The following is an 18,936-nucleotide window of genomic DNA, read 5'->3' as shown; positions in this document are numbered from 1 at the left end:
CGGCCGAATTCGGTGGCGCCACGTCTGTCTCTGGGCCCCTTCCGTGACCGGGCGGCGGCGGCGGGAGCGGCTGAACCCTCGTCTCGTCTCTTCCTTAGCAGCCGGTTCGTGGCGAGGCCTCGGCGGCGGCCAGGCGCGGCTGCGACATGTCGGACCTAGGGGACTGGTTCCGAAGTATCCCTCTGATCACCCGCTACTGGTTCGCCGGCTCCATCGCGGTGCCGCTCGTGGGCAAGCTGGGCCTTGTCAGCCCCGTCAACCTCTTCCTCTGGCCTGACGCCTTCATCCACCGCTTCCAGGTACGAGCCACACTACTGCTCCCGGCGTGCCTCGCGGCGTCCGCACCGTAGCTCAGCGTGGCTTGGTGCGCGCGCGGCCTTCTGGGAGTTGTAGTGCACCGCGGCGCTGCAGGGCCTCGCTGGGGCTGCGCGCGGGGCCAGCCGCTCCTCCGGTTCCGCGGCCGCGCTGGAGACAGCGCTCAGGGGTGACCGGAGCCCCTCCGGCGGGAATCGAGCCACCTTCCCGCTCAACCTGTACAGGGCCTGCGGGCTGGGCCCGGATTTAGCCGGTGCTCTGCCCGCAGGCCCTGGGCCCCCACCGTGGTGACGGGCTGCGTGTCCCTGCCAGGGTGACAGAAGGAGGGCTGTTGACCCTGGCAGCCCTGTAGTTCGTTTTGTGCCTCATTCTGGTGTGTTTTTTCCTAAATTTTCTGTGGGAGTTGTTCTGGCAGGCGCTAGATGTTGTGCTAAGGAGCTCTATGGCTGTGATTACAGGTGACTTGCCTAGCTCTGTGTCATCGTGTGGCCGTGACTTTGGGAGTTGTAACTTTGAGCTTACAGGGTGTGCAAAGATCCCAAACTGCAGCTGGCCCAGGAGGTTTTGAGGCAGAGCTACAAAGCTACAGAGAGACATGGAGCTCCTCGGGCAGGTCCAGCGGAGGTCAACAAAGGTGATCAAGGAGCTGGAGGATCTCTCTAATGAGGAATGGCTGAGGGAGCTGGGCCTCTTCAGCCTCGAGGAAAGAGGACTGAGAGGGGACCTCATCAATTTCTCTAAGTGTCAGAGGATGGACAAGTGGCAATGGGCAGAAACTGATGCATGGGAAGTTCCACCTGAACTGGGTGACTATGCACTGGAACAGATTGACCAGGGAGGCTGTGGAATCACCCTCACTGGAGATATTCAAGAACTGAGTGCAATCGTATGTCATGTGCTCTAGGATGACCGTGCTTGAGCAGGGAGGTTGGCCCAGCTGACACACTGTGGTCCCTTTTAAAATGACCTATTCTGTAAAGAAGTGCGTCTTTTGCACCTTCTGGTTTGGAATTTGAAAAAGCTTCTGTCAGCTTCTGTGCTTAGGTATGATGCATGTAAACTAACAACTAACACCTTGAGGTGTCAGACATGCAGTGTTTCTGGGTGCCTTAGCAATATCAAAAGTGGTCACAAACTGGACATTTTTCCTTGCTCTCTGACATTACAGGTTCAGTGTTGGGGGAGAGCACTCATTGGATGAGCTGAAAGTGGAGGAAGAGAAGGGATTTCAATCTTTAAATTTCTGTTATATTGTCGCAGTATATCTTCACTGAAGAAGGCTGACTGCAAAAAAAAAAAAAAAAAGGAAAGAAAGCCATGGCTCTATCTACCTTGATTCTTGTATTGTCCACAAAATATAGTAGCATAAATGACTGTTTTTTCCTCTAGTTCTGTTATTCCTTCTTGAACTATGATGTTCAGGATGCTAATACTCAATTTGGAAATCTTGCTGCTTAAAGAGCTTGTTCATGAATGACCAGACGTTTTCTGTCCTTGCTACGTGCTGCCATGCAGTTGGCTGTGCCCAATATTCATGGTTGGGAGACTGTCCCAAAGCAGATCCCAAATGTTCAGAGTATCACATGCTGTCTGGAATGGTACACTAAAGGCTGTGAATTCCTTGGCCTCTGTTCAACAGGGAAGAATGGATTTTGTATGGCTGTTTTTTAAAACAGGGTAGCATCCTTGCCAGTGAGTCTCTTTTGCACTGCAGTAAAGACTCACTACTGCAAAGATGTGATGGAAAGCAGTTTGGGAAGTTGTGTGTTATTTCTGGTGTAGTGTTAATAGCTTTGCTTATCAGATTGAAAAAAAATGCCACAACTATAAAAGCTGCTGAAGTAGCAGCAATCGATACTTGGGCTATTTTTAATCTTCTTCTTGATGTTCCAAGTTTTCATTCATTATCAAGTAATGAATGTAAACAAATAGCCTGTGCATATGAGTTCATTCTGCAGTTTATAAATATATCTTTCTCTTTTGATCTGGACAGATCTGGCGGCCGATAACAGCAACTTTCTTCTTCCCAGTGGGACCTGGAACGGGATTTCTCTACTTGGTGAATTTGTATTTCTTGTATCAATATTCGTCACGATTAGAAACAGGTACGTTATCCATTAAATTGTATGCACCTGGTGAACCCTGCCTGGACCTGATAAGAGATGGCTCATCTCTCTGCCAACATATGTTGGTCAATGTGAAACTGCTCTGAAAACTGGTTTTCTGTGGCTGGCTCCTTTGCTTTGGCCATTTAGGATCTGAACTTGATACTTGTTTCAGTAGGAGGGCCTGGTGCTTTTAGTTGCTGGATTTCGGAAGTGAGTGGGGCAGACTAAAAGATTACATTTACCTCAGTTTTTTTGGATCTGATGTCTTTTATCAGAGAAGGATGATAGAGCATAATGTAATAATAGGTTTATCCATTGAGAGAAAATAACGTCAGTTTTTTCTTGTTTTAACAGGGATGCTAACTTGTGTTATTCTGTTGTTTGCGTTGAATTGAGAGATACCTCCTACAAAAGAAGTCTACCCCTCTGCCTAACAGATACGTGGAAAAGTTAAGAGACTAGAAGGATTTTCAGTTAAGGGGAAAAATCAAGTGAGAAAAGGAGATCCAATAATGGATCATTTCTCTCAGAAGAAGGGGTTGTTGGTACAAAGTAGCTTCAAAACTGGTTTCCTTTTGCACTGCCCAGTTCATTAAAGCTAGACAAAAATTCATTCAACTGGCATAAATAATTAAAGTATTTGCCAAGCCAGACTCCTCCTGAAAGCCTTTGTGAACAAGAATTTCAGTATAGTTCTAATGGAATCTTAGAACTGATGGTGTAAAAGGGAATGCATTGCAAGGTGATGTTTGGGAAATCCATGAGAGAGAAGAGATCCCTGGCAGACCTGCCATCCAGAGAGTACTGTGGAATCACATTTAAGAGTAGCAGAGAAGGGGAGGAGTAGTGCCAGATGATATTTGGTTGTTTTCTTAGTGAAAGTTAAGTAGTAGTTTAATAGCTAGAAATCATTCCTGCTTCTCTCTGAGCCTTTCTGCAGTAGATCATGAGCACATGAGAGTGCTGGCAGTTGTGACTGGGCAAAGGTAGGTGTAGTAAGAGTTCCTGGTTAATTATGCAAACTAAAAGACCTCACTGCTTGTAGATCTACTTACAAAATGCTCTAGTTGTCTGTGCTGTGGCACAAATACCATTAAAGGGAGTAAATTTCTGCTGTACAACACATCTGGATTTTGAAACTGGGAAGTCAGCTGTGTTGTTTGAACCAATGCATTTATTTTATATTACAGTTATTTTTCTGGGTATAAATGAAGTCCCTTGTTAGGTTGGCCCTTCTTTCTGTGAAAAAGGCCTGAATCCTTCTGTAGCTGGACGTTGTATAAGTTGCTGATAATGTTTACAGGTGAAGTCAGCATTGGTCTATGCCTCCTTTTGTCTGTGAAACTGAGAAAGTGAAACTTCTATTTTCAGCATTGTGCATGGTTTTTGAGCGTACACTGGTGCTTCATACCAGCTTCAAATTTAGCTGTCAGAAATATCCGTATGGTTTTGTACTGTGCTTGTGCTTTCCTAACAGGCTGACCTGTAACTTCCGAAGGAAAGGGAGATTGATGTATTTTTGTTTTGCTTTGGTTGGAGAAGAACATAACAAATATCAACAGAGTAAGCAGAATATGCAGAGTTCACTCCCCAGCAGTATGAATAAGATTATGGGTCAGCAGCTCTTCCCAGATGACTGGATTATACCCCAGGCCTCATGGAAGGACCTGTGGGATAGAGCTCACCCCATATCTGTACTGAGCTTTCTGGCAGTTTGTAGTCCACTTTCCTTAGATGTTCATCGAAAAGTCAACTTAAATGATTTGTCTAATATTCTTGTTAGCAATCTTGTAGATAATGAGAAGCAAAAATTTAAAAGAATAGTAATAGCTTTGATTTCTTCCTATTCTGGAAGGATTCCTGAGCTGGCATTTCTACAGCCTTAGTCAGCTTCTTCTCTTTATTTGTTTTTTTTGTTGTATGGCAACAGTAAGGAAAAAAACTTCAGTTCCTGTAGTTTTACAACTTTAAAACATTCTGATGTATTTTTCAAAGCAGGTTTTTTTCCTGTCATGCAATTTGCATGGCTGAACTTAAAACTGATATTTTAGTAATTTTGTTTTACATAGGCTATTCTTAAAAGGTAGTGCTTAAAAGTAGATTTTCTTCCTTTAAAAATACTTGTATGAAGCTGAGCAGTGCTCACATTAAGCAGTAGCATTCTTTCTAGGCATTTGGATGTTTAATTATGAGCACGTAATTCAGCTTGTCCGTGATGTGCTGAGTGTGTCACTGTTATTCCTGCTGTCACTGTGTTTCACCCTCACCAGTCTGGGTCTTTTTCAACAGTATTCTCAGGCTTTCCTTGCCTGCCTGGGTTTATATGAAAGTTGATGGGAGTCTTGCACAGATGCTGAGGTCTCTGTCAGCCTTTTGCCACAGTTAGCAAGAGCGAGAGCCTCAGGTTTTCATGTTGTTAGGGGGTTGTTTTTTAATCCTTTTCTCTGTCAGGTCTCAAACTCAGCTGAGCATCTAAAGATCATTTCATTTAATATGACCTGCAGGGAATGTTACTCTATTATTTTTGTTTCCAGTGTCCTGAAAAAATTAGTATGTATTTGAAATGGTGAATTAGACAAGCAGTACAGCTTAGAAGAAGGAACAGAATGTGCTGCACATGTGTACCCTCCTTGTCATGTGTGCTAATTTTTTCTGGAGTATAAAAAGCATTGCATCTCTTGAGTCTGATGAGGTGATACGAAGAGGATGCAATTTGCCTAAGTAAGGGCTGGTTTTCACATGACTCAGTCATTAAACTTGGTGTTTCTGCTTTTGTTGTGCATGTGTATTTCCTTATTCTATTATTCTAACCCACAGTTTCATATGAAGGATATGAAAATTCCATTTTGAAGTCTTATGTAGTTAGAACTACTTACCTCCAGAGTCAGTGTGTTCTTTTTTAGGTGTAAACACTGCTTGTGCTCTAATGCTGTAGGCTGAATGCCTTATTTTTCAGTCTGTAGGTTGTTCTATTCTAAGGCATTTTAAAATTAAAAAAAAAAAATCACAGACCACAGACTGCATGCAAAGCCACTGTTACTAACTGAGCTGTCTTAGGCTCTGAAAAATAAAAGTTGTCTTAATTTTTTATCAAAATTTCAGTACCTTTCATAATGATTCTTTTTATTTTCAGGGGCTTTTGATGGAAGGCCAGCAGATTACATGTTCATGCTCCTGTTTAACTGGATCTGCATTGTTGTATCCTTCTCATCATCAAACTTTGAGAATATTTTGGTTCTCCTGTTTCTGCCTGAAATATGTTCAAAGACCAGGTTTTATCAAGGAACAGTTTTAAAATGTAGCAAACGTTCCCGGGCGAGTTTGTAGAGTTTGTAAGTGTTTAACCTTCCTGAAAAGGCAGTGAGTGGCTTGCAGGGAGAACACTTAAAATGTGCTCACACAAGTGTGCAGTGTGGGGACTCAAGCTCTGCTGACACAGAGCTCAGCACGTACTGGGTGAGTGTCCCTGGCGTTTGCTGGGTTGCTTCGCTGAGCTGCTCTTGTGTGGGCTAACACTGAATTTAGTGTGTTCAAGCTGCCACGTGCAAAAGGGACTGATCACTGCCATTCTCTGAAATTCCTGGAGAGATCCTTTACCTGCTGGGTACAAGTCATCTGAGTCTGTGAAAGCAGTGTTGCGATAATCTGCACTGAGACAACTTCCTGAAGGAGCTGGGCTTGTTGGTTTGGGAATGCTGGGAATCACTTCTGTGAGCTGTGCTGTTCCACCTAAATTTTCTTTCAGATCTTGAATACAAAACTGGGAGGAGTTGTTGATAAACCAAATGGTTGTGCCACCATTTAGAGGGATCTTTGGAGGCTGGATAAATGGGCTGGTCAGGAATGAAGCTCAGCAAAGGGAAGTGCGGAGTCCTGCTCTTGGCAAGTAACAGCCTGAGGCACCAGGACAGACCAGGAACTGACAGTCTGCAAAGCGTCTTCCAGAAAAGGCTCTGGGTGTCCTGCTGGACACCGAGTTGACCATGAGCCAGCAATGTGCCATTATGGCCAAAGTGGCCACCAGCCTCATGGGTTGCCCTAGGCAGAGGATTGCCTGCAGGTTGAGGCAGGTGATTGCTCCTCACTGCTCAGCCTTTGAGAGATGTGTGGTGGCTGCATCCAGCTCTGGGCTCCCAAGTCCAAGGGAGACATGGACATACTGGAGAGAGTCCAGTGAAGGGTCACAAAGATGATTAAAGGGTTGGAGCATCTGTCACATGAGAAGCTGGGAGAGCTGGGATTGTACAGCCTGGGGTATCATCATAGAATCATACAGTAGTTTGAACTGGAAGTGACCTGGAAAGCTTATCCACTCCCCTGCAATGAGCAGGGACATCTTCAACTAAATCAAATTGCTCGAAGCTGATTCAAGCTGACCTTAAATTTGTTTCCAGGTGTGGAGCATCCACCACCTCTCTGGGCAACCTGTGCCAGTGTTTCACCACCCTCATTGTAAAAAATTTCTTTCTTACATCTGGTCTGAATCAACCTTTTTTTAGTTTAAACCATTACCACTTGTCCTATTGCAAAAGGCCATACTAAAAAGTTTCTCCCCAGCTCTCTCAGCCTTTCCCTAAAAGAGAGGTGTTCTATTCCTCCAGTAATTTCTGTCAGCTTCCTCTGGTCCCACTCTAACAGGTCTGTGTCTTTTCTGTGCCGAGGACTCTGGAGCTGGACACTGAATTCCACAAAAGGAAGCACAGGAAATTTCATTTAAGTGTAAGAAAGACCATTTCTCCTGTAAGGGGAGTGAAACACTGACAGGATTGGCAAGAGAAGGTGTGGAACCTCCATCCTTGGTGATGCTCCCATTCTGTCTGTGCTGTTGCTTGTAGGAATTTGTGGTGGCACAGCAGGTGGAAAAAAGGGAGCGGTGACATCGGTGTGAACCAGGTACAGCCAGGAGAGCTGGTGTATAGAAATGCTTTATCAATAGATAATCTCTAGTTGCATTCCACTATATGGAGGGAATTGCTATTCCTGCTAGTCCTGTCGAGCCACAGCTGTAACAAGGTGCATTTAATTGTGTTGTTTTAAAAATGATGGTTGTCTTTACTATTGCAGGTTGTTAGCTGTGAGCATTTAATTAATCTAATTGTGACATATCTTTCTAACTGGTCATTTAATAGCTTCTAGTTGCTTGTTCCCTGTGTGATGTAAGGAGCAACCTGAATGCATGCTCTGGGAAAATACTGGGTGTCATTTTATATGTTAAAAGCATCCTGATCATAGTAAAATCATTCAGTGATTGTTTCTACTCAGCAGTTACTACAACAGATTCTTTGAGCTCCAAGGTGGGAGAGGAGTATTAAAAGCCTGCATCAATGCACTTTAAGAAGTTGTTTCTTTTCTATGACTCATTCACAATGTATTGGTACTTTTTAATGATCTGGTATTTGTTTAGTTAGAAAACCAAAATGTCAGTGTTAAACTAATGAAAGAACCCAGCTGTTAAACTTTAACGTGCCTTTATGCAAGGACTGATGGAGTCTGTAGCTAGCCAGTTTCATCAGGGAGGAAAGGCCAGTGCACCCATCAGCCCTTGGAGTAATGATTTGAGGTGGGAACTTGAAAGGCTGCCAAAAAGCAGTTATTGAAACAAAGTTTGTACATTTCTAGATCATTGGAAATTTTAACTTAAAACAGTGTAGTATCAATTTTGACCGTTAAAGATCTTTGCGTGTATATTCTGTGTGTCTGCAGCTTTTTATTGTTGTAGCCTGTCAGGTTTTTCTGCATTTTCCTTCATGGTGTGATGACAGATAACTGGCTTGGTAATGGATATGCAGGTAAGTGTGGTGCAGTTTCTTAGATAATAATTTTACAAAACTTTATGACTACTTAATGACTTTATAGGGAGCATTATTGACTTAACTGCAGAACATAGCTAAGCTAGGCTGTTCAGATGATATCTGGATGGACTACTGTGTGTGTATTGTTAGTTTCTTAGTTTGGGTTAGCCTCAGCTGAAGGCATAAGCTTGGATCTGCCTGCCACACCTAACCCAGTTAGGGAGTTAAGAAGTAAAAATTGTGTCTTTGTGCAGTCAGGAAGTGCTCAGACTTACTAAAATGGGCACAAGATGTCACCTATGCACTATTTCTTCTAATGAATGTGGATCTGCTTTCTTACTTTTCTATTTAAAAATTATTCTTGGGTTTATTAATCTTCTCAAATTTAGTTTAGTATGCCTGTTACTTGCCAACAGAAGATTTTTTTGTGAAAAATGCAGCTTCAGATTGAGACCAGGACTGTGAAGTGCAAAATACTCACAGGAATGATTAAGATAGTGGTCTTAAGAATCAGTTTCAGTGAAATAATTCTGATCTTCCCAGGTATCAAGGATGAAAATTGGGAAGTGTTTTTGGGATGCAACAGTGTCAGATCTAACTGCATGTTTTCAGTCTGCCTCTGCTATTCTCATCTTCAATTGTCTCTAGCACCTAAAGACTCCACCAGTATCTGTAGTATTCTGTACAGAATTATCTTAACATTTATTAGATCACTTCTCTGGTTCCCTGGTGGACAAAACCAGCGATCATGCATCCCTGGTCAGAAGCGAACTGTGTTAAGGGCTGTCCATAACTTTATACTTACACTTTTCCATGGGGAAGATACTACAAAATTTTAGAAAAGCATGCTGGTCACCCACACATTATACAAATTTTAGACTGATTGTGTTGATTTGTGTGTTTTTAAAGAGGGACTTACTTTTTTTTTTTTAATCTGCATACAAAGTATTGCTTGAAGAAGAATCAGTTTTTTGATGTAAAAGTGTGTTTTTTCTTAAAAATAGGGAGTTTTTTACTTGTCTTGAGTGGCCTTTGTTGAAATTCAGAAGATAAGGGTAGGATAGCTAGGCCTCTATTCCTAAGTCAAATGCTTTCAGATACTAGATATTGTGCTTTTTTCAGTAATACAAAAAGGGTTTCAGTAAAGACCCTAAGGTTCTTACGTGGGGGAGTCAGAATGCACCGCAGGGCTTGTGGAAGGCTGGGCTGATGTCAGGGTGCCAGCTTTAATGTGGAACCTGTTAAATAACAGCACCCCTCAAGGGATGAGTATTGACCTCTTTTCCAAACACAGGAGCTGTTTCACAGCATTCAACCAGTTCATGGAAATGTTGCTGGGGCAGTCTGCCTTCAGTTCAGAAATCAGCAGATAGCTAAAGCAGTGCTTTGTATTTCTTTCACTAGAAATAGATCAATCAGCTAATACCGAGTCCATGTAAAGAAGTGTTTGAAACAGCGTCAGCTCCTGGCATGGAGCACAGGCTAACTCCAAGCTCTGCCAAGGTGGCTGTGCCAAGGCTGGCTGCGGTACTCTAAAATAGGGATTGACTGGAGCACCTTCCCATTGTGGTGCTCTCAGAAGGAGAGGGACATAGGTGGCAGTTGGATGGAGAACACTTCATCTGGCATATTAGCTTCGCCCCAGATGAGAATGTTTGGGTCAGTGCCCTGGAAGTGATTGTGGCACAGGTACAGGGCTGACTCTGCTGTAGGTGGGAGCAGAGGAGCTCCCTGCAGCTGCTCTTTCTTGGCACAGGTTGGAGGCCCTTTGCTTTGATATGGTCATGCAAAAGAGAAATACCCAAGTAGGTTCTCCTCCTTAACTTTCTCAATAGTTTTTGAACAGATCCCATGGCACGCAGTGGAAGAGATTCTGGGGCAATCTGTAAAGACTTTGGTGATGTACCATGCTTACAAACGACTTCTGAAACATAGCTCCTGCTGCCTGTTTGAGTTTCTTGTGTTTCTGTGAAAGTAATGGTAACTTTTTTCTTTTTTTTTTTTTTTTTAAACATTGCAGTTGCTGATGATTCCGCTCATCATGTCAGTACTTTATGTGTGGGCCCAGCTGAATAGAGACATGATTGTATCATTTTGGTTTGGAACAAGATTTAAGGTATGTCAGACAGGATATTGGAAAGATTTCTGCCTGTAAGGTGCCTGTGTAGTGGGTGAGGGGCAAAATATAAATATTCTCTCTTATTAAAGGTGACCCATACTCTCACATAGCTGAATACTCCTTGAGATGCAGCAGACAAATTTCTTCATAGTCTTCCATGTGGTGTCTCTACTCAGTGTGTCTCTACTGAAAAGATGTCCTGACAATTCATCGTTTTGAAAAAGATAACATTTCTGATAAATATTAGCCTGGATAAAAGCTGAATGTAGTGACAAAATGTTGGTATTTTAAATTGTTTTTTTTCTGTGTGACCTTGTCTGTTTCTGCCCATTCTTATAGTGAAGACTCTTTTGATAATTTCCAGACCTTTTCAAAACTGAAAACTTCAGGACTTTGTTCCAGATGCAGACTTGCTGTGGAACATAGGGTGCAAAAGGCACACTTGCCTGTAATGTTTGAAAGAGTATGTTTTGTCTAAAAATGTTAGTGGTTGCTCAGTTTGGAGTAACCTTGTTGCATTGAATCTGCTTAAGTTAATAGATCAGGACATGTAATGCCTAAAACATTGAGATTATGATCGTGCTTATTAGTGCAGTGGGATATTGAGAGCAGGTTTATCCTTAACTTGTACTTACTCTCTCCACTGCGTTCTTTTTCAGGCCTGTTACCTTCCATGGGTTATTCTGGGATTCAACTACATCATTGGTGGATCGTATGTATTTACTTATATGGCCAATTTGAAGTTACAAAAGCTTTTACAGCTATTTAACTTGCTCCTGAATTTAGGAGTAATATTAAAATAAGCTTAAAACTGTGTAATCTGACTGATAATGCTCAGTGTCACATGGTGGTCATTTAACATAAAAGCAAAGAGGAGATGTGCATGTGAGAACTAGAGAATAGACTGTAGGTGAGGGGAAAGTAATGAGAGTTTGGTGTATTTTCTAGTAACTCTATGCATTAGGCCTTCTCCATACTAAGAAAGTAACACACATTAAAGAAAGATGTCATTCCCTGGAACCAGCCATCATTACTGGTTTTAGAAACAAATTTAGCTTGACTCTGATAATGCTGTTACTTCTTTCCCTCGCAGACTTGTCCAACCTGATCTTTTTTTTCAGTTTGTTAAACAAGGACAAACAGCAGTAAGCCCATAGCATGCCATGTTAGCACTTGTTGAATTTTTTGGTCTCTCTTGTTTGTTTTTTTTGACTAAACCCCATGATGCAGAAATCCCCTCTATGCACAGTCTGCCTCATTGGGGCCCTGCATTCATTGGGGCCTCTTGGTGCCGCTGTAACATAATTAGTGACAATAACAAGTTTGTGGTTGAATTATAAAAGGAGGAGATAGTACAGCAAAACCAAATTCCCTTTTCTGGCCGTGCCTCCTACTGACTCATCCGTCACTTGTGAAAACTACTTCCTGTTAGATACCTGCTGTTTCTATGCATGACAGAAGATACTCAAGGGCTTCCAGTCAGCAGTGTTTTTGCAGAACTGGGAACAAAACAGTTCACTACAGCAGGAGACAGGTTGTCCAGTGAAAACAGCAGTAACGTCTCTAGCTCTGCAGACGATTATTTTGGTCACTAATCGCTATACGGTCTAATTCCCCAATGTAAACAAGTATTTAATTGTGTTTTCAATACAGACTGTAGAGAAGGCTTGGAAGGGAGGGTGGAACAGACTATTGATTGATGTGCTGGCACAGGAGGTTGGCCCTTTTAAAGAAGTGGCTGAAAAATGCTGAGGGAAGGGAAATTTTCTGTGTGTCACGACCCTGGCAAATCCTGGTGGCAGGTGAACAGAAGATTGTCACTCATTTATTTTCAGAGAAGACAGCAATTGAAACCATTCTTTTTCTTCTGCTTTACAGAGTCATCAATGAGCTGATAGGAAATCTGGTTGGACATCTGTATTTCTTCTTAATGTTTAAATATCCAATGGATTTGGGAGGAAGGAATTTTCTGTCCACACCTCAGTTCCTGTAAGCTGACTTCATTCTTTACCTCACTGTTTGTTTGGTCCAATTTTTTGTATAGTTCATCAGACGTATGTTTGGTGGGATTGTAAAGTGTAAAATACTTTGCTAAGTCACCCTTCTTCAGACTCTCGTATTGACTGAGCTGATGAGTCATAAAAACTGCTGAGTTACTTGTAAATGGCCCACGTGAGAGTTCTTTGTTGCCCCTTGGGATGGTTTATGTCTTTACCCCCTCTTAAGAGTGAGAGTAAATGTCATGAGTTCTGCTGTTGAATTGAGCTGCAGTAAAGAGAACTCCCTAACAATTATCAGATGGTATATAAAAGAAGTTTCATCCTGTAAATGATCTGTTTTCTGTATCCCCATGTATCATTACAGTAGCTACCAGTTCAGCAATGTTTAACAATAAGAGCCAGTTGTAGACTTGTTCAGGGCTATAAATGATTCTGCTTTGCGGTCTGTACCAGTCACCCTGACTAAGACCTCAAGTCTTGGTTTTGGAAGTGCTTTTTCTTGAGATATGTTCATGGTTTTGGCATTGAAATACTATAATCAGAAGCTAAAGTTTGTCGTTCAGTTGCCCTTGTCCGCATCCTTTTGGGCTGTAAATATTCCTCCTCTATCAAACTTTAGTTAGCAACTCAGTTAACCCTTTTCATCGCATAAAGTGTTGAATTACAAGTTTCAATGAATAGGGAAGCTTTATATTCTAATTCTGTGCTTGCAAGCCCATCTGGTAAACCTAATTTTCCATAGAGCTTAGAAGACAAGGTTTTTTTTTAAAATGTCTTTCAAGGTGGTAACAGCTCTGAAACTGCCCTCAGTCTTACTGGTTCCATGCAATTCTCTTGTTACCATACACATCTCAGAGATGGAAGTTTCCCAGTATTTCTGTTTGACAGTGTGCTGAGGGCTTAGATTTGGAAAGAATTCTCTGAAGTTCTACTGTGAAAAGCTGGTATTTTTGCAGTGTATCAGCTAAAAGGAAGTGCATGGAAATGGTCTGGCATTTACCCCCAAGGTACAGCTGTTTCTCTAACTCCTCCTCCTCTGGTTTGTCCTAGTTACCGCTGGCTGCCAAATAGGAGAGGAGGAGTGTCGGGCTTTGGTGTCCCTCCTGCCAGCATGAGAAGAGCTGCAGAAGATCAACAGGGTGGTGGAAGACACAACTGGGGCCAAGGTTTCCGGCTAGGGGACCAGTGAAGAATTCCTGCCCTTGGAAAACAGCAACTCTTCGGTTTCAATTGGATGTAGAACCGACTGTTCTGGTGCAGAGCATGCTTAAGAACTGAGCTCTCTGTAGTACTCTTGGATTTAACTGATTAGAAAGAAAGAATGTTTCTGGTTCGAGAGCAAATTAAAAACTCCAGAAGGAAAAAATGTAGATCTTGCTCCAGGCTAGCCAGTAGTGTCCAGTGTGATTCTGCCATTAAAAATAAGCCTTCTTTATACAGTATTGTCTGTCACAACAGGATCCATTGGCTGTCCTGTTCCATGATGTGATGGAACAAGCTAGTGGTGTTCTGTCTTTCCTGGTATGTTAAAAGCTTTGTTGACCACAGTGAAGTAAGAATCTAGTGCGAGGCAGATGTCTCAAACGAGCCCCCCAAATTTAGGAAGCTGACTTTTTCCATAGCTGTGCTTAAGTCCCAGGGTCTTTGGAAATATTATTTAAGTGATATCTCTCTGCTGCATTTGTAAAGCAAATTGCAAATGTTAAATTTCTGTTATTAAGATGTGTTTTGAGCAGAGCTGTTTCTTGCCGTGCAGCATTTGTCCGACCTGCTACATCATGGGCTGGGCAAGACTAAGGATTAGAGGGCTTTTGTTGGAAATGGCAATAACAGATACTCACAGAATTAAAATCTCTGAACTCTTCATGGCATGTTACAAAGCTTGTTCTGGTGAAACTGAAGTTGTCTGGCATGTTTTTTTCCCTGCCAGATCTGTGAATTATTGGCTTCAAGGTTTCTCTTTTGATTGCCAAATTGGATGGCATAAATACTGCTTAAACTAGAAAATGTAACGTTGTGGTTAAGGGTAGTGACTGCAGCATTGTTTAACTGACTATTCAACTTTTATCTTAAAAGCTTTAAGATGTCTAAGAATCAAAGCTGGAAATAATCTTTTGCAGGGTGAAGACACAATCTAACAGGTTACTGCAGGACTCTTTCATTGTCAAATAAGAAATTGCGTACACTGTTTATAGTATCTGTACCTTTTTTTGGTAAAAATTTTTGACGTGGAAAAGGGAATGATTTCTGTACAATAGTTTTCCTTGCACTGGTTTCCATGGGCAGAGCACATGGCTAAGATGCAGGAAGCTGTACTGCCAGCTTGTTACTGACTCACTGCATGCTCTTGAGCAAACTTCTTACTTATCTCAGTTTTCCCAGCTGTAAGAAGGACTTGTGCATGTCTCACAGCATTCTTACAAGACAGCTGCCCCTGACCTCCCTAGCTGGGAGCTGCTAGTGAGCAAGTAAGGCTTAGGTTTACATAAATCCAGCACAATTACTCTAAGCTTAACCAAGACTTTTAAGTCAGAATGTAGTTGCTCACTTTTTGTTTCGTAGTTGGAGGAAGAAGAGCATTGTCACTAGGATAAGTTTCAAGTTGGACTGAATTGTCCTTTAGCATTTGTCTATTGTTTTACTGGGTAGGTGGGGCATGGACAGCTGTTCTGCCCCAACTTAGGTATCTCAGGTAACTATAAGTTGGTGAAATGAATCTGGGCTGATACGTTTTTATTACTACTTTGTTTCTTCACTAAACTTGGGTTCTGAAGGTATAAAAACTTGTAAATACTACATGATGCAAAGCTGAGTGGAAAATAAGCGGCTAGTCTGGAAATTTAAAAAAATGCATGTTCCATGTCTTCACTGCAACTCAGTTATGTTGATTTGGCTCATGGAAAAATGTAGAAAACTGGTAATGATCATACTGTGTGCTTACATTTTACAGGAACTTGGAGTTTAGAGATCACGTGCCATTTTTGCCTATTCAGTGATGAGTTTTAAAGATGCTCTTGTCTCTTTCTTTGTATAAAATGGTAGTTAGAAAAGAGGAGTGCAGTGTTGTAAATACAAATCCATCATTGACCAACAGCTGTTATTTGATGCGGACTTGAACAGTCTGAGAATCATCATTTTAATAGGAGTCTTTTTAGTCATAGGAATATCACTGTCTCCAAAGCATTTGTCTTCATTTTGAGTCAGGACCCAACTTTTAAGTGAAGATGCAGTAGTTTGTGACTCACTTAAAACCCTGGCACACTCAAACTGCAGAATATCTCTGGAAGGCCCAAAGGAAGGCTTGAGTGAGAGAAAGCACAGCAAAAGTCATTGTACTGGCCCATGGCACTGCATGGGGTCTTGCTTTCTAATATGTCCTCCTTCTCTAAATTAAGAGGAAAAGGTTTGCAAGGAAAATAGACTTCTTATAAACCTTGATTAGCTTCTGAGCTGCTTCAGGTCAGTTTATTTTGTTTATGGAAAATTCACTTCAGAATTCCGTATTACAAGCTCAGTTTGTTTGTTTCTCACTTTGACACTTGACCTGAACTGCTGTTTTTCCTCCCACATACAATGATAATGGCAGTCTCTTGTTAAAATGAGTACTTCCTTTCTTATTTTGTACAGATAATTTCCCTTTTTGTAATCAATTTTTGTTGGCAAAGTTTTAAATTAAAATTTTAATCTCTGTTACTGTCTTTGTTTTGCTAAATCATATTTCAGCTTAAGACAAGCCTTGTGATCTGCAGGTCCATGGGTATTGTCTGACAGCTACACTGTGACACCATCTCCTGCTGTTGATAAAAGTACTCAAGAAAATGACATGCTTTTGGGTGGGAGTCTTGTCTTCTCTGATCAGTTGCAAAATCATAAAGGCATTTTCTTTGTCTCTGTTTATACCATGAGTTTTGACAGACTGTGTCCTTCCTGGGCTATTGTATAGCTGGTTTTTGTATACTTGGTTATTAGTCCTTTGTCCTCTGGGAGAAAGCATTCTTCTACTCACCCTCAAACTTTGTGGGATTGATACAGATTGCTTTTTCAGAGGTAAGCTTGGAATTCTGCAATACCCTCTCTGTCCAGACTGATGTGCACAGCTGCCAGAATTCCTTTTGAGGCTCTTACCTTACTCATTTGGAGATGGACACCTTGGGCATCCTCTGAATGACTCTTCGGCCCTCAACGTTCATCCGACTGCACTTTCCCTGTTTGTTACCATAGTGGCATTAAGGAAAATCATGGACTTGGTACATAAAGCACTGTATGAATTAGTTGTGCTCCTTGAACTGGGAAGGCTGGGTCCATACTAAATAGAATAGCATGGCAAGTGTGTGCCTTTTGATTTTTTTTCCAGCTGCATAAAGAGTCAGCAGAAGAGCTAAGAATATGAAATCAAATGCTTAATCTTTCATTCCTGTCGCTTTATCTTGGCGACAGCTCCTCTCTCAGCACAGCTCAGTGATGTGGTGTTCCAGTGGCTTAATAAGAAATGATCTGTTGTCATCCAATGGTTGCATTAGGAAAACTTAAGAGTCTTTCATTTTCAGGGGAGAATATTGTTTGCACTACAACAAAAGATTCTTTCTGTGTTTATGTATTGCTGTGTACCTTATCAAGGAGGAAGATTGCTTTGCCTTGATGGTTCAGGTAGCGAGCTGGAGAGATACACACTAGTTTACACTCTGCAGCTTCTGGTACAACAAATCACTTTGTAATGGCTTTGTAATCCTGTTCTGCATCCATAAAATTAAGATGATTCATACTCTCCCTTGTTCTGTGCTAGACTTAGGATGATGGATCAATCTGAACTTGCCATAGTGTGACAGAGCACTAATTTTGGTGAAGATGTTCTTAGCATTGCCATCGCCTGCACCAGTAAATGGTTTTTACTGTTCTAAGCATCCCTAGATTCTTATTTTGCCATGGATGATAGTAATAATGTGAAGTTCAGAATTGAGTCTGTTGTCATGATTTGATTAATTAAGCTAAATACTGTAATATGTGCATGTTAGGCAGAAGTACTTACATCTAAAAGGTGATGATGTGCTGTTCTCTAGGATTGAAAAGATGAGAACACTTCAGCTGCTTGTGTTTGTCAAGCACACTGTTCAGGTGATGAAAGGAGTTCCATTTGCAGCCATGGCTCACCCTTTCATCATCTGGAGCAGGATCTAGGGGTGATTACACTATTTGGGAGCAAAAGTGCATAAAAGAGCTGTAGCTGTGGGATGCTGGCAAGGCTTCTGCAGAATCTTGTTGATGTTGGGTGGGGGGGGAGGGAGAAAGTGATGATGAAACCTTAATTCTGGTGCCTCTTTTTTTTTTTTTTTTATTTTGCCCCTTCTCCAAAGGACAAAGCACTTCCAAAATGCCATTAGAATCAAATCACATTTTAAGGCCACGTTTCTCTGACTGCCAGACTGATCCTAACCCTTTGTGAGGAGGATCATGGCCACGGGAGGTAGTGTTTAAAATCAAAACCATTGGAAGTAGTCCTCTTGTATTTGAATATTTACAAGTATTTCTTAAGAGGATGTGTGTATTTAGTCCGTGGACTGGCTGTGGATTAAAGGACAGCAGGTGGATCCCTCTATTAATGGTTTCATTGACTTGCCATTGTCCCTGGTGGTGTGAGGATGCCTGTGCCAACCCTTGGGCTTGTCAAGCTGCTTCACACTCCAGAGTTGAAGTCACCTTTTGGCATTTAGTTAAATGGAGGAAGTTTCTTTGTAGTTTGTTTCCCTTTGTTTTCAAGTTAGTGTATCAGTTAGCCCTCCATAATGACCACCAGGCTAGTTACTAGCTAACCCTAACAGATGCCTCAGCTTGCTTTAATATCAAAGCTTCCTCACCCACTCCAACTGGACAGGCTTTCTGTAGCACTTGTCTTCATTAAGACTGACTGGCCTGGCACTGCTCAGTGTTGGTGCTGTAAAACCTCCCTCGGGCTGTGGGATATGGAGTTCAGTCACAGAGGGCACATGAAGGGTTAGGCTGCCGGGGCTGCTGCCCTCTTTTGCAGTCTGTAGAGTGCCCCTCCTGCACCGTGTGGTTCCTATAGAACAGAGGGTCTCAGAGCAGTGCAATCCAAACTGCTTCAGTTCCTGGTGCTTGTGCAGGTGTGTGCTCATAGCCCCAGGCTGTGGGGGACAGGTACTGTGATGGAGAAATGCAATTTGGGTTACATGTGGCTTCTGTTTTTTGAGGAAAGTAGTATGGTGTTGGTATATGAATGAGGTAGAGAAGCCTAAGGTATCTTTTTTTTGGGTGAAAAAATACTTTTAATCACTCAGGAAGGGATCTAAAGTTGCTGAGAAGTTGTGTTTTTAACTGGACTTGAGAATGGGAAGGAAAAACATTAATCAGGGATTTTATTCATTGATGGAATAATGTTTTTCAAAGTGCTTTTATATCTGCAGTATGGGCTCAGAAAGTGGCAGTCTCTGATCAGACTGCAAAGAAAAGCAACAGCTGTCTCTGTCCTCATCTATTGAATCCTTAACCCCACAGTGGGTGGAAGGGCAAAGGGAGACACTGCTTAGTGTGTGTACCCCCAGCTGCCCTCAGTGATGAGCCTTTGGCTGGAAGGGAGTCTTGATCAC

At 42.0% G+C, this 18,936-nt stretch overlaps 1 protein-coding gene across 1 annotated transcript; it reads left to right on the top strand.

Moving 5' to 3' along the window:
* Positions 1 to 56: 56 nt before the first annotated feature.
* DERL1 (derlin 1) lies at positions 57 to 16,027 on the top strand. The gene is made up of 8 exons (XM_069005418.1): positions 57 to 299; positions 2,309 to 2,420; positions 5,557 to 5,621; positions 8,186 to 8,212; positions 10,236 to 10,331; positions 10,994 to 11,046; positions 12,213 to 12,323; positions 13,385 to 16,027. Exons 1-8 carry the CDS (start codon positions 147 to 149, stop codon positions 13,521 to 13,523), a joined length of 756 nt encoding a protein of 251 aa, XP_068861519.1. The 5' UTR covers positions 57 to 146; the 3' UTR covers positions 13,524 to 16,027.
* Positions 16,028 to 18,936: the final 2,909 nt, after the last annotated feature.

The sequence above is a fragment of the Aphelocoma coerulescens genome, chromosome 2 (assembly GCF_041296385.1).
Source record: "Aphelocoma coerulescens isolate FSJ_1873_10779 chromosome 2, UR_Acoe_1.0, whole genome shotgun sequence".
Taxonomy (NCBI): Eukaryota; Metazoa; Chordata; class Aves; order Passeriformes; family Corvidae; genus Aphelocoma; species Aphelocoma coerulescens.
Note: the sequence above shows the minus strand (reverse complement) of the source record. Positions and strands in the feature narration are given on the sequence as shown.